Source organism: Lithobates pipiens, unplaced genomic scaffold (assembly GCF_037356315.1).
Source record: "Lithobates pipiens isolate NorthernLeopardFrog02 unplaced genomic scaffold, aLitPip1_a1.2 Scaffold_16, whole genome shotgun sequence".
Lineage (NCBI taxonomy): Eukaryota > Metazoa > Chordata > Amphibia > Anura > Ranidae > Lithobates > Lithobates pipiens.
The window spans coordinates 151,027,805-151,046,898 of NW_027507748.1; the positions used below are offsets into that span (position 1 = coordinate 151,027,805).

At 42.1% G+C, this 19,094-nt stretch overlaps 1 protein-coding gene across 1 annotated transcript in view; it reads right to left on the reverse strand.

The window, feature by feature from the left end:
- BAZ1B (bromodomain adjacent to zinc finger domain 1B) overlaps positions 1-19,094 on the reverse strand; it is a 75,086-nt gene that overhangs the window by 3,301 nt on the left and 52,691 nt on the right. The window contains exons 12-18 of the mRNA XM_077480616.1: positions 17,161-17,338; positions 16,897-17,082; positions 13,077-13,224; positions 12,794-12,941; positions 12,155-12,273; positions 3,885-4,027; positions 1,145-1,248 (exon numbers count right to left, since the gene is read on the reverse strand). Coding sequence (XP_077336742.1) covers positions 1,145-1,248; positions 3,885-4,027; positions 12,155-12,273; positions 12,794-12,941; positions 13,077-13,224; positions 16,897-17,082; positions 17,161-17,338 — 1,026 coding nt within the window. The remainder of the gene's footprint in view (positions 1-1,144; positions 1,249-3,884; positions 4,028-12,154; positions 12,274-12,793; positions 12,942-13,076; positions 13,225-16,896; positions 17,083-17,160; positions 17,339-19,094) is intronic.

Here is a 19,094-nt window from a genome sequence, read left to right on the forward strand (position 1 = left end):
TCTTCCAGACCTTCTGATAAATCTTCCTAGCGACAGCCTTTCTAGCATTCACTAGAGTAGACACCACTGGTCCCGAGATGCTACGGTCCTTTAAATTTGACAGCATGGCTATTGAAGCCAGGATGTTAGAGACTAAATTGGGGTGGAATATAGGATCTTGAGACAGTAGATCGGGGCAACGTGGAAGTATCCACGGCCTGTCTATTGTCAGTCTCACAATCTCCAGGAACCAGGGCCTTCTGGGCCAGGCTGGTGCCACCAGAATGACTGGAACCCCCTGTGAATCCTGCGCAACAAAATGTGGAAGAGGAGGGATCGGAGGGAAAGCATAAACCAGGGAGTACTGGCTCCATGGAACTATCAGAACATCTGCTCCAATTGCCAGAGGATTTATTGTTCGAGACACAAACTGCTGTAGCTGGTTGAACCTGGATGCCAGGTCAATCTCTGGCCATCTGCAATGTTGGCAAATTACCTGGAACACCTCTGGGTGTAGGGACCATTTCCACCAGGCAGATCTGCTGGCGGCTGAGATAATCTGCCTTCCAGTTCTCTATTCCCAGGATAGAGACTGCTGATATCAATGGCACATGTCCCTATGCCCAGGCTAGTACGGTATGTAGTTCACCTCCTTCACTATATCTGGTCTCCCACAGTACATGGAAATAGGATTTTAGTAAATATAAACTAATACCTTCTCATCAGCAGTTACAGCAGTCTTGCGACTTCTATCAAGTGTCCAGCCAAGCACTGGTTAAAGCTTCTAGGTGTTTTCCGACTACCCTATTAGGATACAGGATCCCTGACCCTGTCTGGACAGTGGTGACTGGCTATGTGCTGATCACAAACGCTCCCAGGAGAAAAAAATAAATAAATAAATAAATAAAAAAACTCTAGCAATAAACAAACTGCAAGTGCAGCCTGACTCCATAGGCTCTATGTTATCAGGAAATTATCAGGGGACAGTGGAGGGGGATGATCTGTGCATACAAGATCAAACAGCTTTTTACCCAATGCACAGGATTAACCCTTTAAGTTCTACAGAGTATAACAAGCATGCTTTACTGCGGTGGGTTTAGGAACATCAAGTCTCATACATCCATGTCTCCGCGCCCCCCCCCCCCAAGTTATAGTTCGTACAAACCTGAAAGGCCAGCTGAAACGGTACTTTATGAGTTTACACAAAATCTCTTCACACTTTTGGAGCTCTTGGTTCTGGCGCCGAGAAGCTGGCTTACTCCGACGTATCTGGAAGATAAGGACCAAGTTAATGGATATAAAACCTTAAAAATTGAATCATGAAAGGCATATGGGAGCTGCAATTGCTGACTTATTTGTGAAGATTAAATGCCTGAGACTACCATATCGCTGGCTTTACTATAGGGCTGCAACTAACGATTATTTTCATAATCGATTCGTTGCCCGATTGTTTCGATTAATTGGTTAAGAACCAAAAAAAAAAAAAAAAGTGGGTCAAAAATTGATGTTCATTTTCAACCACAGTGATTGGAAAATTTGGAAATCGAAAAATTCTTGGTCAAAAGGAATTTTCCAGACTGTGTGGTCAGAAATTAAGTGAAAATTTCAAACAAAATTCTTTCATTCATCTGAATATTCTCACCTGAAAATTGATCCATGAGGCCAGCATAAGGCTCGGTACACCACCTTTGCAGTTTGCTTTTGATCTGTTTATGCAGTGCTTTTTGCGCACGTGATTTTACTGCAATTTGCGGTTTTTGCATTTTTTTGGGCAGATATAAAAAAAACAACAAAAAAAAAAAAACAAACACAAATTGCTGCAAAAACGCATTACATTCTTCTCTGCAGCTTCTCCATTGAAGTATATTGAACCAAAAAAAAAAAAAAAAAAGCACAGTTTTGCGTTAAAAGTCCCTGACCCTTTCCAAATATGCAGCGGCTGAAATATAGCACAAATATGAACGTGCCCCATAGTAAATCATGTAAATGAACTGTAGTGCGAAAAAGCACCAACAAACAGATATGTTACTAAACTTCTTAGGCCTGGTTTATAACAGGGTTAAAAAGACTAAAATTAGCCCTGTATAGTACAAAAAAAAAAAAGCAGATAATCACTACTGAAAGGGTTTTTTTTTACTGTAGAACAGTGAAAGTAATATTTACAGTAGTGATTATATTTTTGTACTATAAAGGGCTCATTTAAGTTTTTAACCCCATGTTACTGGCCAATTAATCGATTATGAAAATAGTAATAGATTAATTTCATAATCGATTTGTTGTTTCAGCCCTACTTTACTACTTTGGGAATCAGCAACTCAGAACGCACAAAATAAACCTATTTTACACACACACACACACACGTTTCCTCTCATCTATTAGGTCTCCTGATTTGCAAGTAAAAACCATCTTCATTGGGTCTAGGGAGAAAAATCTGTGGACCCTGGACAAGGTTGCTGCTGATCCAAGGTCTGTACTGGTAGAGGGTGGGTTCGTGGTCCTGCTCTGTTTCAATTGTGAGCACAATCAGCGCATGGATTATCTGTGCATACCCATCGATGATGCCCACCAGTGCCAAGTACCGACTCATCGCTGAAGGAGAAAACTTTGTTTACAAAAGCTTTTATAGAGCAAAAAAAACAAAAACAAAGAAAAAAATATATAAACACACAAACCCCAGTGGTGATCAAATACCACCAAAAGAAAGCCATTTGTGTGGGAGAAAATTAGCATAGTGTTGCATGACCGAACAGTTGTCAGTCTAAATGAAACAGCACTGAAAGCTGTAAATTGGCTTGGGCAGGAAGGGGGTGAAAGTGCCCTGTATTGAAGTGGTTAAATGATGAAGAGTTTCAAGCTAAAACATGAATAAGCTGTAAAGGCACAAGCAGTGCACCAGTTTAGTTCATTTAGTCCATGTGTCTACATGGAAAAGATCCTTAAACATGACCTTAGTCCTAGGTATTTGCAGTCTTAAACAATTAAAGCCCATAAATAAATGGAACCTCTTGCTGCTCCTTGAGACCCAATGATATCCGATTTTGAAATATCAAGAAGGGCACAGGGGTGATTAGAACTGTACACATGTATTCAACTCTAAAACATAAGCACATTTGCATCTGTTAAAATGAACATCTGCAGTGTAAGTGCTGGTGTTAAGGAATCTAATGTACATAATGATAATCAGAAAATGTCTATTTGCTTATGTGTATACATGTTCCTATGCTCCTTATGTAGTATACAGATTGACTTCTCCGTTCTGAGTTAGGATGGCGTCTATACCCTACATCCCCCGCATTAGAATGCATTTGAGATCAGGGAACCAGCTTCAACCGAACTTCAAGCATCAAGTTTCTTCATTTCTCTTGTATTGTAACCAATGAGATGTACCAATTAGACTGACATAGCAATGACGTATCTTTCTGTATAAAATATCAACCCCGCCAACCAATAAATCAGAATTTAGAAGTAGCCGAGCGTTTACTTCTAATGTGCATGCACATTTATACTTTTTAATTAGAAATAGCAGCAGATAACCAAGAACTAGTTTGTAGTTCTTATCCATTTCACTGGGAGGGAGAGCCTGTGAACACCCACAGCAGTGTAGCTGTGTGAGCTGCTCCTGGTGCACCATGGAGCTGACAGGTATAAAGGAATGTGCTGTGCAACTAGAGGAAGGCAATGTGTTTTAGAGACCACATTCCCCTTCATTATATTGTAACAAATTTGTACAGTTTCTAGTCACTGCTGCGCCCTTCTCTTCCTTATTTAATAAGCAGTAACTGTTTGGATTCACTTACTTGCTCAAAATCCAGTTTTTTCATTTAAAAAAACTTAAACAGTTTTAAAATGGGATAAAAAAAAAGTGCTTGTACCTCTATGCACTAACTGAAATGGAAGTTACTTACCACCTCCTCCACATCTGCTTCATTTTCTAGGGGTGCTTGCTGTCGGGACGATCGAGAGGATTGTTGATTCTTGGTCGGTGGGCGCCCACGTGTACCTGTCCGAACTTTGCCTGCTTTTCCTTTAGCCGCTTTGTAAGAACGCACTTAAAAGCAAAAAACAAAACAAAAAAAAACAAAGTGAAAAACCCAGTAAATATTTTGGTACAATTGGGATTTAGAGAAAGCGGAGGAAGAACAGAAAAGGCAAATTTAGAACATGTCAGGGGATGTTTCATGCATATTCAGTCCCTCTCTATTACAGTACCCAGATGTTGAGTTTAGTGAAGACCAGCAAGGTGACCATGCTCACATGTATCCACATCACTGTCCCATAACACTTGTACAGGACTCCATTTGACTGCTTTCACACTGTCGGACCATTCTGGTCCTCCTGACAGTTTTGTCAGCAGACCTGAACAGGCGTTCCATGTTGGTCTATGGAGCGACGGATGTCAGCAGACGACATGTCCGCTGACATCTGACCCGGTCCGAACCACTAAAAAAAAAAAACAGATGGATGGCCCTATGTTCACATCCGGACATGCTGTCCGTTTTAGTCCGATCTATCCATAGCAAGCAGCGGCACTCGACAAGTGAGCAGAGAGGTACACGTCATCTGCCGGCTCAGCGGAGATCAATGGAGAGATCTCTCACTGAGCTGGTGGACTCTGTGGCAGCAGATCCGCCTGGTGTGAATGAGGCCTTAAGGAAAAGAGAGAAAAAAAAAAAAAAAAAAAAAAAAACACACACACACACCCCAAATACATTACCCTAGTGGCTTACTGAATAGGCTTTTTTTTTTTTCAAAGCTGATGTAAAGTAAACCTCAAGGACACATTCATTGTAGTTAAAGGGGAGGTACAAAGCTTCCATAAAATTAAGATTAATGGACAACTGGGAATAAAAAAAAAAAAAAAAAAAAAAAAACCCCCACACATTTGTTCTCTACTTCATCCCCTTGCTGACTTAATGGCTGAGATACAGCTGCTGTCGGTTAGAGATGAGCGGAGCACACAAAAAAAAAAAAAAAAAAAAAGAAGAAGGCCACACAGCAGGATCTCACAGTTGCCAATTTAATCAGTAGGAACTTGACCAACACGAGGTAGGAGGCAAACACGTGTCGTGTTACTACTATATAGGCCAAACACTGAACTTTAATGCCTGTTGCCTCTCTGCAACGGCACACTCCAAAGAGGCGGCTGTCACTGGCCCTGAAACGATGATCCTGTTCGATCCCTGTGCTTTCATCTTTATGTCCCACACTCGCACACAAACGTGTTCCTTGTAAATGAAACTGTGGCTGACAGCATGTCGTGCAAGCAATTTGTGTGCTAGGGCCAACAATCCCCCATTCTCTGAAGTCCCAGTGGATTGCAAGGCTTATTGCCTGTGTTAACTCCTTCCCCATAAAAAACTACTGCGAGTCCAGAAAAGCACATCAAAATTCATACACACCAAGCTGTATCAAGTTAGCTGCTGGGGTTGGACCCAGAAGAAAAGGCTTCCAAGTAATTAAAAAGGTAATATATTAAAGCAATTTAATAAAGCAACTGTGCATCCATTGCAAAACACGAAATATGGTACTTGAAAAGAAATTCAGGGCCAAAAAATGATCCAAGTAGCCCAATACAAAGCTATCATGGGACACTGCTAATGCCACCATTTAATCGGCTAAAAGCTCGGAAAATCAAGACCCGAAATATTGGATATAAAAAGCAACTTAAAACTATGACCATTAATAAGTTTCTCTAAATTTTGACAGTACGTTAAGAGGGAATCTCAGAATGGTGGCTTAAAGTCCCAACCAACATGTCTTCCAGCACCTAACTCCAGGAAGCAGTTTTTGGACCGATGGCACAGAAACTAGTGCTGCCTGTGGCAATTCACATTCCCCACCACTGTAAAGCAGCCTCAACTGAAATCTAGCACATTAACCACTTCAGCCCCGGAAGAATTTAACACCTTCCTGACCAGAGCACTTTTTGCGATTCGGCATTGCATCGATAATTGACCTTGCTTTTTTCCACCAAAAATAGAGCTTTTGGTGGTATTTGATCACCCCTGCGGTTTTAGTTTTTTGCGCTAAAAAAAGAATTAAAATTTTTTTCTCTTAACACCAACACCCCCCAAAAATATCAAAATGTTTCCTCAGTTTAGGCAGATACGTATTCTTCTACATATTTTTGTTAAAAAACAAACACACTGCAATAAGTGCTTGATTTGCGCAAAAGTTAGTGTTTACAAAATAGGGGATAGTTTTATGGTATTTTTAAATGGCGGCGATCAGTGATTTTTAGCGTAACTGCGACATTATGGTCAAATCTGCCATTTTTGGGACGACTGTCATTTATACAGCAATTACTGCTATACAAATGCACCTATTCCTGTGTAAATGACACTGTCAGCGAAGGGGTTAACCACTAGGTGGCAGTGTAGGGGTTAGGTGTGTCCTAGGGGCGTATTTCGAACTGTGGGGGGGCCATAGCTGTGTAGGACACATCACTGATCTCTGCTCCGATCACATGGAGCAGAGATCAGTGACACTGTCATTAGGCAGAATGGGGAGATGCTTGTTTACATTAGCATCTCCCAGAGTGGCCATCGCGGGTATCCCCATGGTACACGCCTCATGGAGCTTGCCGCCTCTTAAAAGGGCAGTGTACAGGTACGCGAGTCTGCCTGTAGGAGCCCTTCTGCCGACGTATATCGGCACGAGTCGGTCAGCAAAGCGGTGCTCCACCCTAAAGTGGAACTTCTGCTCATTGGAACCCTCCAGTGCCACAATTGGCACCTTTCGGGGGGTGCAGATACCTGTATAGTACAGGTATTTGCACCCACTTCCGGCATAGATATCCGCAGAATCTGCGGGTATTTACGCCACTTCCCGTGGGTCCCTCGCTGTCTGCTGGGAAACACACGGATCCCAGAGACAGCAGGGACCATTCTTATTGCGCATGCGCAGTAGGGAACCGGAAAGTGAAGCCACAAGGCTTCACTTCCCGGTTCCCATACCGAAGATGGCAGTGGCAGCACCAGAGAGCTGATCGAGAGATCGGCTTCGGGTGCAGACATCGCTGGGGTGCTGGGCGGGTAAGTGTCCTTATTTTAAAAGTCAGCAGCTGCAGTATTTGTAGCGGCTGACTTTTAAAAACAAAAAACAGCGGAACTCCCGCTTTAAACAAAGAGCCCTAATCTACAATTAGTGTTTAAAAGCAAGGAAACGTATTCAGGGCTGTCTAGCTGCAGAGCAACATTCCCTGCGTTTTAATCAAAGTGTAATGCCATTGTACCAAGAGGTACCTGCGTTTAGGGCCCCATTGCATTCAGGGACAAAAAAAGCCAAAAACAAAGACCTGCATTTTAGGCATTCATACCAAACTGCATAGGGCCTTAAAGAGGAAGTAAACCCCGATGAGTTTACTTCCTTTTTCATTCCCTGCAAAGGCAAAGCATAATGGACTACTATGCATCGCACTTACCTGACACAGGAGCCAGCAAAGTCACCGCTGTCCCCTGTAGTCCGGCGCATCCATCTTCTCTGTGGGGTGTAGCTGCTCCTTAGCTGTCATTCGGCGAAGCCGTGATGACGTCACTCCCGCGCATGTGCACGGGAGCCGACACGCGCGGCATCTTCGTTGTTGATGGTGCCGCACTCAGTGCGCCGCTGTCTACGTTTAGGAGATATTTCTTGGACCTACCAGGTGAGCCTTAATCTAGGCTTACCTGTAGGTCAAAAGTGTGTTGTAAGGGTTTACAACCACTTTAATCACTTCCCTACTGGGTGAATTTCAGTATTCCTCTCCTACATGTAAAAATAATTTTGCTAGAAAATGACACAGAACCCCCAAACTTTTTTTTTTTTTTTTTAGCAGGGACCCTAGGTAATAAAATTGCCATTTTTTGTCACAGGGTATTTTGCGCAGCAATTTTTCAGGAAAAATAAAAAAAATTGCTCACCAGTACAAGCACCTGAGGAATGGGCTTGTTGGAACACCCCCTCCCACCGCCTATAAAAACAAATCAAGCGACTAAACTGCTGCTATGTTTTTACTGTACAGGGACTCACCGGCAGAAAAAAACAAAAGATTTTTTAATGCCTTTAGCTGCAGGCATCGTTCAGTGGAGATATCTCAACTGAACGTCCAGGATGTCATATGATGTACTGCAGTATAGAAGTGGTTAAACACTCGGGACAAAGCTCAGCTCCGTCCTGACGCAGCTAGCCAATAGACTGACAGGCTTCGGGCAATGGGGATGAATGTTGCACTTGTCCCTCCTGGGCACACTAAACTGCTGGGATAGACACACTGCAGCTAGATGGCCCCACGTGAAAGGGGCCCTAGGGCTTTTTACAGAACACATGCTACAAACCTTTACTGGCCAGCAAACAAAAAATGAAAGTGCTTCAACAATGTTAAAAGCAGGTTTTAGTTGCATACTTTTGCAAATAGAAGTGGATGCCACCCTGCCTCATCAGGGCCCCTCTGTCTAGTATGGTCCCCAACTCTAATCTATGAGAGCTCCCATTTTGGGATATTTATAGCAATTACTACATTGGATGCAGTTACAGTGCCTTGTTCAAGTATTCACCCCCTTGGTGTACTTTCTATATTGCTGCATTACAAACCTGGAATTGAAACAGATTTTTCTGGGCTTTGTGATGTACACATGCCTACAGCTTTTTTTTTTAAGAAAAAAAAAAAAAAAAAAAAAGAAAAAAAAAGAAGAAGAAGTGCAAAATATTAACTGCAACATAAAACCAAAAACCATCTTGGGATGCCGACAGATCTCTGGGGAGTTTGTCCATGAGAATATCTATTTTCCCTCAAGGCTGCAGGACTCCTGGTGCCCCAATGGTTGATGTAGGCCACTGTTGTGGCATTGTCTGTGCTCTCAGAAGGGGTGGGGGGGTCCTAGTATTGCATATCTATTCCGATTGCTTTCAGATCCAGGATGTTAATAGGGCACTTGGCTTTCATGGGTCACCATGTTCCATGTACCTACCCCTATTAAGGCTGGGATTGAGATCCATCAAGATAGGAATTCCATGCCTGGTTTGACCGGAATAAATCCATTAAAGTGGTTGTAAACCCTTACAAACCACTTGGACCTACAGGTAAGCCTAGATTAAGGCTTACCTGTAGGTCCAAGAAATATCTCCCAAACCTACACGGTTTAGGAGATATTTGCCGATCGACAGGCACCGATGTCTACGGCGCATGCGGTGCATAGTAGTCCATTATGCTTTACCTTTGCAGGGAATCAAAGAGGAAGTAAACCCAACACACCTAAACAAGTGTGCAATATGCAACTTTAGGCACTTTAACTGTTTTCTCCTGAAATTCCAGGCTTTTAGACGGAAAAAACAAACTAAAATGCCCTGTGTGCATGAGGCCTGAAAGCTTAAGGCAGGGGTTGACAAATTTGCTTGGAATCTAGGAACCAGCTAAAAAAAGTTAGGAGCCAGGTCCGTGACGGTGATCTGGACCTGTCCCTGGCCTGACATGGAGACGAGTGAGGGGAAGATAGCGAGCGAGCGCGCCCCCCCCCCCCCCCCCCCCCCCCCGTCTCCAAGTCATTGCCCATAGCTCTTTTTTTTTATTTCATCTTAGTGTAAATATGAGGTCTCTCTGACCCCAGATCTCATATGAGGACCTGCCATACCACAGAGACGGGATACCCCCAAGCTGTGCTGCGCCAGGTCGCTAATTCTAGTCGCAAATGCGACCTGGCGCCCGGGTTTTGTCGAGCCCTGGATTAAGGAATGTTTTTAGTTGATTATAAGACAAATGTCCAGATTGGGCTTTGGTATTGTGAAAAGGTTTGACGAGAATCCTTTGAACCTGTTCTATGGGGGTACTGACAACTACTCCCTGGGAGAAGTGATAGCTTATGCATTCTGCAAGTCTGACTGTCCTTGGCTGATGACAGAAAAAAGCGGTGAGGTAGTTTTGAACTCTATTGTACCCCTCTGAAGCCACCAATTAAACCTACAGGTAACTTTCAGCTCAAGTGCCATCCCATAAGGACACCTCCCTTGAAAAGTTGTATGCGCGATGTGTGCCAAACTACAGAAACTTTAAATGCAAAATATATTCAGTTGTTAGCGAGATGTTTAAGGCCGACTGCATCAGCTACAGGAACAGACCACCTTTTTAGCGATATCTTCCCCCTGGATAATTTAGCAAATATTTTTGAAGTGAAAATCTTTTCTGGAATGACCCAGCTGTCATAGCTTGCTCATTTTATTTGTACATGAACAGGGAGGGGAAGGTTACCAGTTATTGCAAGTCTTTCTACCCAGAGGAGCATGACGGAGACAACCAAAAACTACAATGCCAAGGCTTTTTTGCATGGAGACAGTGAGTTTATCCACACTGGCAAGCATGTTATGTTAATCTAATGCAGAAGTAAAAGCGAGGGAGCAAAATCTTCCTCAGCCTCCAACACAACTTCTATATCCTCATTCTGTCTGCCTCTTCTACAGTAGGCATATCAGGAACCTACTTTGGAAGAGGGGAGCTGAAGGGGTGGCACATTTTGTAGCCCTGGACAATGATGGCTGTATTAGGATGTTAGTAGTTTGAGGAATTGACACAAAAATGTGAGAATTCGCATACTGTCAAGATTAAACTTGTGGGCTTTACACCAAAACTTTCCACATAAGGTAAACTTTCCTGGAAGTTGAATTTCTAGCCTTAAGAAGGGTGGAGATTACAGAGTCAGAATCCCACTATGCCCCAGGACTAAGGCTACTTTCACACCGGGGTGCTTTACAGGCACTACAGAGCTAACAATAGCGCCTCTCCTGTGTGAAAGCCTGAGGGCTTTCACACTGATGTGGGGCGCTTGCAGGACTGTCAAAAAAGTCCTGCAAGTCACATCTTTGGAGCACTGTAGGAGCAGGGTATTCACTGTTCCTAAAGCACCCCTTTCCCACTGAACACAACGGGGCAGCGCCGCAAACCCACCAGCAAATCGCCGCTTTAACCCTTCTTCGGCCGCTAGCGGCCGAATAGCACAGCTTTACTGCCAGTACCCATCTCAGTGTGAAAGTAGCCTTAGGCATCAACATTCATGTCAAAGCAGGATGTAATCTGTACACAAAGAAATCTGGTACCCACCACAGAAATCTCAACAAGCACCTCTAGTTAAGGGACCCAGTCTTTTTTTCAACTGCTGAAGGCTGAGCAAGTCCGCATGCCAATTTCACACTGAGAATGGGCAAGGCAGAGATGGAGGGAAGTTCTGTCCACGACCAGAATAAGCCCACTTCTTGAGTAGTGTGATTTCTTGTCCCTCCTTGAGGGTTGATGCATGCCACAGCTGTAGCATTGTCCAACTGCTTTGACGGGAAGGCCCTAAAAACGCTGATAGACTGGTGTAGGAGAGGTAGTCAAATTACCCAAAGTTCCATGATCTGGATAGGCAACTTCTGCACCTCTGAAGGCCAGGTTTCCTGAACAAAGTTCATCTGCCTAGCCAGATAAGCTGGCATCTGTCCTCAATACCTTCAAATTCATATATATAAAAAAAAAAAGAAGATTTTCTTGTATTCAGCATCTGCACCATCTTGTATTCCACATCTGCACCAATATCCTTCATTCCAGGGCTAACCTGGTTTTTGGAGTCAGATGCAAGGGCCCCGCAGTGTCCCACAGTGACAAAATTTAGCTGAAGTGTTCTGGAATGAAGCTAAACATAGGGGACTGCATTGAGGGCAACACCTGAATGGAGGCATTTCCAACAACCTCAGAATACACATGGTGTTAGAGACATACCAAAACCACAAGGAAGCCCACCATGGTCTTTTGTGACTAAGACAGCCCAGGACCCCAAGATCCTGAGATTATGCATCCTAAACCACAACAGCTTACATCTCATCAGCCCGAGCAATTTTCTCAGATGCTTCACTCTCCCACAAAAAAAGAGGAGCGGAAGGAGAATGCCCACAAACTGACACAAGGTAAGGGGGCTTAGCTGAAGTGGGAGGGATTATGCCTGGACAGGAATTCATATGGGGGAATATATACATGTACTTTTTTTTTTTATTACACGCTTTCAAACCTGGGGGGCATCTGCCAAATTTTTTTTATAGAACAGGTAGCTACTCAAGAAAGACATCCCAGCATACAGGTAGCAGAACATGTCCTGCACCTTTTGGCACAAACACAAAAATTAAAATGAGCTTTCATATAAATTGTAAAGTTTGTGTTTAACAAAATACTTACATTTGATCCTTCCTTCATACTCATTGTCACTTCCTGACTCATCATCATTTTCATCATCATCCTCTTCTTCCTCTTCCTCCTCCTCTTCATCATCATGGCTGGATTCTTCAGCATAATTCCTTTAAAAAGAAGAAGAAAACTCATTTTTAGAATGTTAGTTCACAAATAAAACTAAACTTGAACTAGTTAAGGCCGGGTTCACACTGGTGCGACAAACGCTCTGACATTGGGAGCTCATGTCGCATGACATGTGAAAATCAAAGTTTCCCTTATAGGAGCTGTCTTAACTGGTCCGACAAGTCGGTCAGACTTTGAAAATACTCCCTGTACTACTTTTAACCTACTTCAGCCCATTGACTATCATTGAAGTAGGATCAAAGTCAGATCCTTGTCCTAATCATCCGAATATGGCACCCGACATTGTTATTTCCTGCATCCTATTGTAGCCCTTCCCATTGCGAGTTAGCTTTGAAGGACCAGATGTACCATCTGAAAAGTCAGATCAGAGTAGTAACCTGTTCATGAAAGTCGGATGGATGTAGGACCAATGTAGGACTGATGTCACAGAGCAAAGTAGGATGAAAGTTGTACTACTGCTGTGTAATATAGTGTGAACCCGGCCTAAGCTTCTATTCTTACCTGCCCCGTGAACTACGCCTAAGAGTTGCTGGCTGACAAGCAGGACACAGCCATTCACCATCTGGTATGTTTAAGAGTACTGGCCGCAGACAGAACAAATGGAATGCCTTGTTACACTCATCACAGAGGATCAGCTTGTCATCTTCACCTGTATAATAATTAAAGAGCAAAAAAAAAAAAAAAAAAAAAAAAAAACCACACGCAATAAGACATACATTCACAAAGTAGTCAAAATGTTAACACTTGAAAAGATCAAATAAAAAGCAAAATTTTTGATGCATACCTTTCTTGCGACATACTTTGCAACGGGCATTTTCTGACGACATATCCCACTTAATGCAGGCATCTAGCATACCCAAAAGCACATGCATACGAGACAATGTCTGGGCCTCTCTGATGGCAGTCTTCCATTTTTCTACAGCTGAGGCAATCTGCATAGGGGGAAAAAAAAAAAAAGAAGATATATATAAAAGTAGTCCGGATAAGTAAACAAACCACACATCAGGGAAAAAAAAAAAAAAAAAAAAAAAACACACAACACACACACTTACTTTACAAGGGGTTATATAAGGCCCCTTTCACACATGCGGATGAAATACGGACATACATGCATCCCTATGGGATAGCGGGTGTCTGTGGATGAACTGCAGACACCCGATATCATCCGTCTCCACTATGGTCTGATTCTGCAGACAGAGGAAAATCCTATTTTTCTATCTGCAGAGCGGATCGGATGAACATGGACAGACGGTCTGTTCATCCAATCCCCCATAGAGGAGAGTGGAGATCTGACAGGGAGGTCCCTGCAGTGTGCCGGGACCGCCCTGTCAGCCGCCAGCTCAGCGGGGATAAAACGGAGCGATCCCTGCTGAGAAAGCAGATCATTACAGATCCATCCCGTGTGAAAGGGGTCTTAATGTAAAATGGATAAAGGGAGTTATTGGTTGAGGGAGAAAGGCAAATTAACAGCTGCCTAAATTGCCCATTAACTTCCTGCAGACCATATTTTTTTATTATTAACCATTGATTTGTAAATTTTTTTGTTCAATAATTTTAGGGTCACAGAAAAAATAAAATGAAAAATTGAGCAAAAATAAAATTTGTAAATAAAACTTTCCAATGCTCTATACCAGAATCATTTTAGTGAAATTTTAAACAAATTACAAAATAAAAGGTTTACTTTCATCTATGGCAACATTTGAATGAACATTGATACAAAAAAGAAAAATAGTGCTATATAGTTTATCCAATTACATAAGCCAATATATTTTAAAACAGTATCCTGAAAAGGCACGGTTTAGAGATATTTGCGATATTCCCGAGCATACCGTTTCTAAATGATGTCACAACTGACTACAGCCAGTCACAGAGCTGGAGTCCACTGCCTCGGAAGAGGGGTGAAGGATGCGGCCACCAGCAATGCATACTAGCCCATTATGCTTTTCTTTGCAGGGGAAAAAGTAAAACCCATCAGTGTTTACTTTTAAAACTCTGCATTTTAATACACTGTCTTAACGCAAAAATAAATAAGATTTCAACCGAGCAGCCGTTTCATGAAAATATGTAGCGAACAAAAAATTTAGAATACTATACAGCAATTAGGTCAAGGGCTTTTTAATATTCTTCACAATAAAATTAAATTGTTTTAACCACTTGCTTACTGGGCACTTAAACCCCCTTTCCTGTCAGACCAATTTCCAGTGCTCTTGCCCTTTGAATGACAATTGCACGGTCATGCAACACTGCAAGCAAATTCATTTTTTTCCCACAAAGAGCTTTTTTGGTGGCATTTAATCACTGCTGAGGTTTTCCATTTTTTGCTAAAAACCCAAAAATAAAATAAAAAATAAAAAAAAAAAACACTAAATTTTTTCTAAAACAGGTAATTTTTTGTATTTATTGATGGGCACTGAGGGGTGGCACTGATTACCAATCTTGTGTACACCATGCGATCAACCAAGTCATTAGCTGATCACAGAAGGGGTGCACAGGCAGCTCATGCAAGGGAGGAAGTCATATCAAGGTTTTCTGGCAATTAAAGTCCGCGCTGTAGCCATCGTTTGGCTATAGTGTGGATGGCAAGCGGTTAATATAAAATCATAGAAAACACAATGAAAAGTGAAATGCTTGCAAAATATAGGAAGAGACTTATCCTGTCACATTCAGTCAAGTTCAACCATGCAAGCAATGAACATGGACACTGTACTAAAATAACAGATACAAGAGAGAAAACCATTGTACCAATGCGTAAGCCTTTCCTGTAAAATGGAAGCAAATCGCTTCTAGCTGATTAAAGGTCTGCTCTTGAAACAATGTGTTTAAGAATTAACTTTAGACCACATGAGGACGAGCAATGCTGAAAGCAAAGAATGATTAATGTTTTATAGCTATAATTTTCAATTAATTCATCTTTCATGAGAAATATTTAATAAACTTCTAAAACAGATTTGGGGGGGGAGAAAACCCCTAAACTGAGTGACTGTCAAGTGGCAACCGTCAATGTTTACTGATACTCTGCTGCCATCATGTGGAAATTCAATTTAGTACCACAAGTCTAAATATATTCCTGCCAAGAAAGAATGCCCAAGCGATGGCCATAAAAGGGAAACTACCATCCAAAATATTAACAAATGCTACCTCCATTTTGTAAAATGAGACAATGTCAGAATTAGCTAAATGTCTGGAGCATAATCAAAGGCCTCTAAAAATGACACCACACACACACACACACACACACACACACACACACACAAAGCTGCGCAGGGATTGAAGGAAAAAAAAAAAAAAAGGCAAAGAAAACCAGCCAGCAGTGGACTGGCACCACATCACAGCATTCAAGAGCACCAATATTTATTGTAGGGGTGTAACACTGCACAGTGTGTGACATTTACACTCAAACTACAAAAGAAATTGTTAAAAATGCAAGATAGTACAGAAACACATTTTACAATATAAAATGCTAGTGGGCACAAACTAATGTGACATTCCAACATTTCATATTACATAGATGAGAGCTGTTGCTATGCAACATACACAATTCCTATCAGGAACAGCCAGCAGAGGGAGCCCAGAACAAAAAATAACTAAAAAATAAAATAAAGTGCCTCAGAGAGGTCTTTAGTAACCGCATTTGGGGGAAAAAAAAAAAAAAAAAAGTCTATATAGAACACAATCAATCATTCTAGACTGTATAGAATACATTTACCACATGGTTTAATAGGATTTTATTTTTAGTACAGTGATCTCCCTAGCTGAGCTGTGTTCTGACAGGGGGATGCAACCAAGGGGATAAACCAGAGAGCCCTGAACTGTAGATCCCATATTTTGCTTCCCAGATTGATAGCCAGCTGCAGAAATTTTTGAAGACGAGCTTGCAATCGGGATGTGTAGATATGAGTCTCAAGTCAATTGACGCCATGAAACAATTGGGAATTCGCAAACTCCTTAGAGAAAAGATGGTGTCCATCCGAAACCTGTTCTACTTAATGGATCCGTTTAGGATCTTTAAATTCACCTCTTTTCCTGTAATGCAGAGCCAAGCCATCCTGCTGTACCGCTAAAAGATCAAACTAGCAGACACAGGCTTCCCGGATAACAGCAAAAAACAGAGCTTTCTCCTCTGTACCTCCTTACCTAGGGCCTGACTGGTGAACTGTGCACCTGTATCCACCCCAACTGCGAAGGGTAACCATCCTTGCATGGCCTAGTCAGAGACCAAACTTTAACCCCATTGCAAAGTTGTTGAATGACTTGAAGACTGCAATCCAGTCACCATCAAATTTAACTGAACTTCAGCAGTTCTGCATAGAGTAGGCAAAATGTCTGAATTTTATAAACAAATTTAACATGGTGTTGTAGCTTTCACTGGGGTGTCATAATTTGCATTGAGTATATACAGGTGGATACAACAAAAACCTGCGTCTTCATTTCAGGCTGCAAAGCAACAAAATATTTTAAAAGGGGGGGGGGGCAACTCTTGTTTATACCCACTGAATATTAAGAAAGTGATGAAGCATGGATAGGAAGACCACACCAGAGCATGAACCCATTAAATCAAGACTGATTTAGGTGGTACTTGTTAAAGCAATCAAAGGCCAGCATACCTTGGCTTCCTCTGCCATCTTCTTCTCCTCATCCTGCTCCTCGGCTTTGGCTGCTGCCTCCTCCGATTGAGGTTTACGCTTTTTCTGCTTTGGAGCCATAAAACCTTGCAGGAACTTCTTAATGACAGCAGCTTGGAGAAATACAATACACTCGCCAAAATCTTTTAGATTCTCCAAGGAACGAACCTGTCAAAATGCTAAGAAGTAAAAAATCTGCAACAATGGTGACATGTCCATTTAAAGACAATAAAATGCCAGTCTTACCCTGGCTTCAAATTCTGTTGCATCATCCAGATAACCCAAGCCTCCCTTCTGCAGTCGCATGGCAACCTCAACAATATCACTCCTCAAGAAATTCAGCAACTCCTGGTGTCCATCACATGTCTTAAGACCCAGGTTCTGCTTGCGAGCGAGGTGGATGGAATGCAAGATGTCTTGATACCTGCATGCAAAAGCCAATTTACCTCAATCAGTACACAATGAGTAAATACATTGAGCCGTACGTAATAGAAACATACCAAGTTTGGTCTAGTGATGCAGTTAAGGAAGAACTGTAGTGAATACATGAGCTTCCCTAGAGGAATGCTAGTGCCTAACAGTCTACTGTTACAGTATTTCCAGATCTTCCTATTTGGTCCTGGTCAGTAACAGTAAAGTAGAACTACTGATCTGCATACTACTTCCAGGTCAGAAAATATAGGCATTACAGGCGTGTGGCAGAAAGCAGTATTTCCAGAAGGAAGGCTCAGCATCGGGAGTCAAAAGCAAGACACTGCGATTCAAGGTGGTGCCACAGGATCAGCTTCCTAGCTAAAATCAGAAATTAATTTATCCAGCAACAAACACAGCGTTTGGCTCCATGGGCACAAAGAGGAATATAGCTTGGTAATATTCTAATAAATAGTCATCTGTTAAAAAAAAAAAAAATTAACCACTTAATGACACGTTAATTTTTTTGCTATTGAGCACGGGGCTATGTTAACTGGTAACAGCTGGGTCATGCAAGACTGTACGCAAGTGAAACTTATATAATTTTCTTCACACAGAGCTCTTTTGGAGAGATATATATATATATATATATATATATATATATATATATATATATATATATATATATATATATATATATATATATATATATATATATATATATATATATATATATAACACACATTGAGAAATTGTTATAAAAATATCCAATAAAATAAATTTCTGCATAAATTTAGGTTAAATTGGTAAATAAAAACCCCAATAAGCGTATATTAATTGGTTTGTGTATATATAATCGCGCACACACGAACTTAGGCAAGCGGGAGCTGCCGATCACATTTGAGACACTGACAGGACAGTATAAAGACAGCCCAAATTACCCTTTGTAAAGTGGGCACCCAGAGCAATTTGCTAAGAGGCATGTTGAAGGGGAAGTAAACCCTAGTGGGTTTTACTTCCAGTTTCCCTGCAAAAGGTAAAGCATTGCATAGTAGCCCATTATGTGTCACTTAGCTGACACAGGAGCCAGTGATGTCAACACTGTCCCTTCTTTCAGGTATTGTGGCTCTGGTTGAGATTGGCCGGAGCCGCAATTATGCCACTCACGCGCGGGAGCCACCACCATGGCATGATCGCCGTTAGCAGCGGCAGGCTCAGTGCGCCGTAGACAGTGGTGCCCGTCTTTTGCAAATATCTCCTAAACTGTAGGTTTAGGAGATATTTCTTGCACTTCCAGTTAAGCCTTAATCTAGGTTTACCTGTAGGTAAAAGTGGTCTGTAAGGGCCGGTTCACACTGCGGGCGATGCGAGGCGACACGACTCGCCGCTATCTTACAAGTTGCCCCCGTTCTGTACAATGGAACCGTTCTGAGAGGAGCGACTCGAGTCGCTCCGACTCAGAAAAAAGGTTCCTGTACTACTTTCGGGCGACCTCGGGGCGACTTGCATTGACTTCTATACGCTGAGGTCGCGGCGAGGCAAGTCGGTGTCGCCTCGCATCGCCTGCAGTGTGAACCGGCCCTAAGGGTTTACAACCACTTTTTTTTTTAAAATACATTCTGCTACTTCTAGTACGGGGATAGCACATATGAGATTTCTTGGCAGCCTAGCCATGTACAGGGGGCCCAAAATCAAATAACCACCTTCAGGCTTTCAAAGGGCATCAACTATGCATTGGATTTCCTGACTACTCACCACATTTTTAGAGG